Source organism: Daucus carota, chromosome 3 (assembly GCF_001625215.2).
Source record: "Daucus carota subsp. sativus chromosome 3, DH1 v3.0, whole genome shotgun sequence".
NCBI classification, from domain to species: Eukaryota; Viridiplantae; Streptophyta; class Magnoliopsida; order Apiales; family Apiaceae; genus Daucus; species Daucus carota.
The window spans coordinates 53,527,618-53,530,727 of record NC_030383.2 but is presented as its reverse complement, the minus strand read 5'-3'; the positions used below and the strand labels follow the sequence as shown (position 1 = coordinate 53,530,727).

General features: G+C 40.1%; 1 protein-coding gene across 1 annotated transcript; it reads left to right on the top strand.

Moving 5' to 3' along the window:
- Positions 1-1,299: 1,299 nt before the first annotated feature.
- Positions 1,300-2,063, top strand: LOC135151320 (uncharacterized). Its single transcript, XM_064089389.1, has 2 exons — positions 1,300-1,598; positions 1,717-2,063. The coding sequence occupies exons 1-2, from the start codon at positions 1,300-1,302 to the stop codon at positions 1,727-1,729; spliced, it is 312 nt and encodes a 103-aa protein (XP_063945459.1). The 3' UTR covers positions 1,730-2,063.
- The last annotated feature ends 1,047 nt before the right edge of the window (positions 2,064-3,110 follow it).

The window sequence follows — 3,110 nt, the reverse complement described above, 5'->3', positions numbered from 1 at the left end:
ATACATGCCAACTCTCGTTGCACACGTATCATACCAATCAAAATCCGCAATTAAGACAGAAATCTCATGGACACCAACAAAGCTCAGACCCTATATCTCTATAGCGGTAGTGTAAGCAGAGAGGTTTAAATAACAAGTCATCTCTCGTGATTACATAGGGTGATAAAAATAGTTCAAGTCTACCACAAATTATGTTTCATTCACATAATCCTATGTTTACATGGCAAAGTTCTAAATTCAATCATCCACTCTCGCTTCAGAAAGAATTAACAAACAACTTAGAAGTTAGCTACGCTTCTAAGAAGAATAAGTACGGCTCATGCAAAGAAATCAACGTATGTCACAAAATCAATCAAACAATCTCGTTACTAAACTACATCGATAAATCCATTAGAATCCCATGAAGGCGGTTAGTTCATAATCGAACTAATCGACATCATGGGTTCTAATGAAAACATGATAAAGAAAAGACAAGAATTAAACGGAATAAAAATGCTTGAATTAATAATAATAAGGATCACACGTTACAGATTTGATGTTCACGATCTTGCTCGAAACTGTCACTTCCTCGCAAAGAACGATCCAATACAACTGATAATGTGCTTCGATTACAAGAGAAAACTAACTATAAAATTGTTTCGATATTCTCACTACGACTATGAGACTAGGGTTTTACACACGAGAAATAAAAATACATTGACCAAGTCAAATGGGCCTCGACCGCTGCGAAAATCCGCTAAAAAGCTGTAAAAATCGGCCCGGGGAATTCTGCTGGGCGCGGCCGCGCTAACTTAGCGCAGGCGCGCTAACTGAAGCAGCCTGTAGCGCGGGCGCGCTGCCAAGTAGCGCGGGCGCGCTACTGTCTGTGATGGTGGCCCCGTTTCTTCGTTTCTCGCTCGTTCTCGCGTGCATGTCCTTCCTCGCTTATAGTACCACTTCCGTAGGTGATCACGGTTGCATTTAGCATATGCAACAAGCCCTTTAAACCCCTAGATAGCTCTAGTGGACGAGTGTGTTCTCGTGAGGGTTTGTAGAAGATATACCCACAAAATCCCAAGTCGCGGTGAATCCACAATTCTCTATTCTTGCAAATAATGCTCCAAAACCATCCTAAAATGATAGAAAATCACTTCATCACCTCAACTCGTGACCTGCACAGAAAAACAATAAAAACACATCAAAAGACACTAAACACTTAAGTACAACCAACCAATTTAAGTGGAAATGAAGGCCTATAAGTGTGTATAAATACCACTTATCACTGTGCAAGAGCAGCACAAGTCCAAACAGGGAAATGTGATGCCAACTGAATCTGGTAGCTCGAAGGTCAATGTAGTGACTGTGGGACAGAAAAGAAAGTCTGTCGCTAAGAAGGTGAACACTAAGCCCAAAACTGACAAGGGCAAGGCTAAGAAATCAAAGGCCAACAAACCATGTTGGTCTTGTGGACAGATTGGTCATTGGAGTAAGGACTGTCCTGTAAAGAAAGCAAAGAAAGCTGAGGTGGTAGCACAAGCAAATACTGTGCTTGGAACCACTGATGGGCCTGTGCTTAACATGGTTGTTGGTGAGGCTGTTGCTTCTGAAACCAATGACGGGTATGTTAAGTACAACCCTGTACTATTTTCCACTTATCTGTCTAATGAGTGGTTGATTGATACGGGAGCTAATGTGCACATTTGTGCTGATATTACTCTGTTTGTATCTTATCAACAGGCTCATGGGATGACAGTGACGATGGGGAATGCTAGTGCGGCTCAAGTTCGTGGAATAGGAAACGTGGACCTGAAGTTTGCTTCAGGGCGTGTTCTATCCCTTACTAGAGTGCATCATGTTCCCGAGATTCGTAGAAATATTATTAGTGGAAGTTGTTTAGTTAAAAATGGCTTTGAACTTTCTTTAAAGTGTAATAAAGTAGTTATTACTCAGACTGGTGTGTTTTTTGGCAAGGGCTACTTGTCAGACGGCTTGTTTTTAATAAATGTGGAGCCTGTTTTAGGCGGTTTTATTAATGATATTGCTTCTCCTTCTGTTAATAATATTGAATCATCCGATTTGTGGCACTCTAGGCTTGGTCATTTAAATTTTGGTGCTCTAAAGAATATGATGAACTTAGAGTTGATTCCAAAGCATGCCATTGATAAGAATACTAAATGTCAAGTATGTGTGACAGCTAAACTAACAAGGAAACCTTTTCATAGTGTGGTTAGGGATTCTGACTTGTTAGATTTAGTGCACTCGGACATATGTGAATTTGGTGGTGTGTTGACTAAGGAACACTGTAGATATTTCATTACCTTTATAGATGATTGTAGTAGATATTGTTATGTTTATTTGCTTAAACATAAAGATGAAGCACTTGAAAAATTCATTAGATTTAAAACTGAAGTTGAAACACAAACTGGTAAAGTACTTAAACGTTTGAGATCTGATAGAGGTGGTGAATATACGGGAAACACCTTTAATGAATTTTGCAAGAGCAATGGTATAATTCATGAGGTGACTCCACCATATACACCTGAGTCTAATGGGGTGGCAGAACGAAAGAACAGAACTTTTAAAGATATGATTAACAGTATGTTGATTAATTCGGGGTTGCCTAAGTACATGTGGGGGGAGGCTCTGAATACGGCTTGCCATATTCTGAATAGAGTCCCTCTGAAACATATGGACAAGACACCTTACGAATTATGGAAAGGCAGAAAAACTAGTCTAAAGTATCTTCGTGTGTGGGGGTGCCTTGCTAAGGTACTTGTCCCTGAACAGAAGAGAAAGAAACTAGGGCCGAAAACTGTTGACTGTATCTTTCTGGGCTATCTCGAAACCACTACAGCTATGAGATTTTTAGTATTAAAATCTGACATAGATGGTATAGTGGCAAACACGATAGTTGAGTTTCGTGATGCAACATTCTTTGAGGATGTCTTCCCTATGAAGACTGGTATACCTCAAAGTTCTTCTAGTGTTGATCCTACTCACACATCTAGTTCTATTCCCGATCATGTGGAAAAGATGACAAATGTGGGGGCAGATCCTACTAGTAGCTCTACTCCTAATGAAGTTGAGGAACCTAGAAGGAGCAAGCGTGCAAAGGTAGTTAAGGACTTTGG

Bases quoted from the DNA above. Each gene is read 5' to 3' on its own strand.
- LOC135151320 (XM_064089389.1), top strand. From the start codon at position 1,300: ATGCCAACTGAATCTGGTAGCTCGAAGGTCAATGTAGTGACTGTGGGA.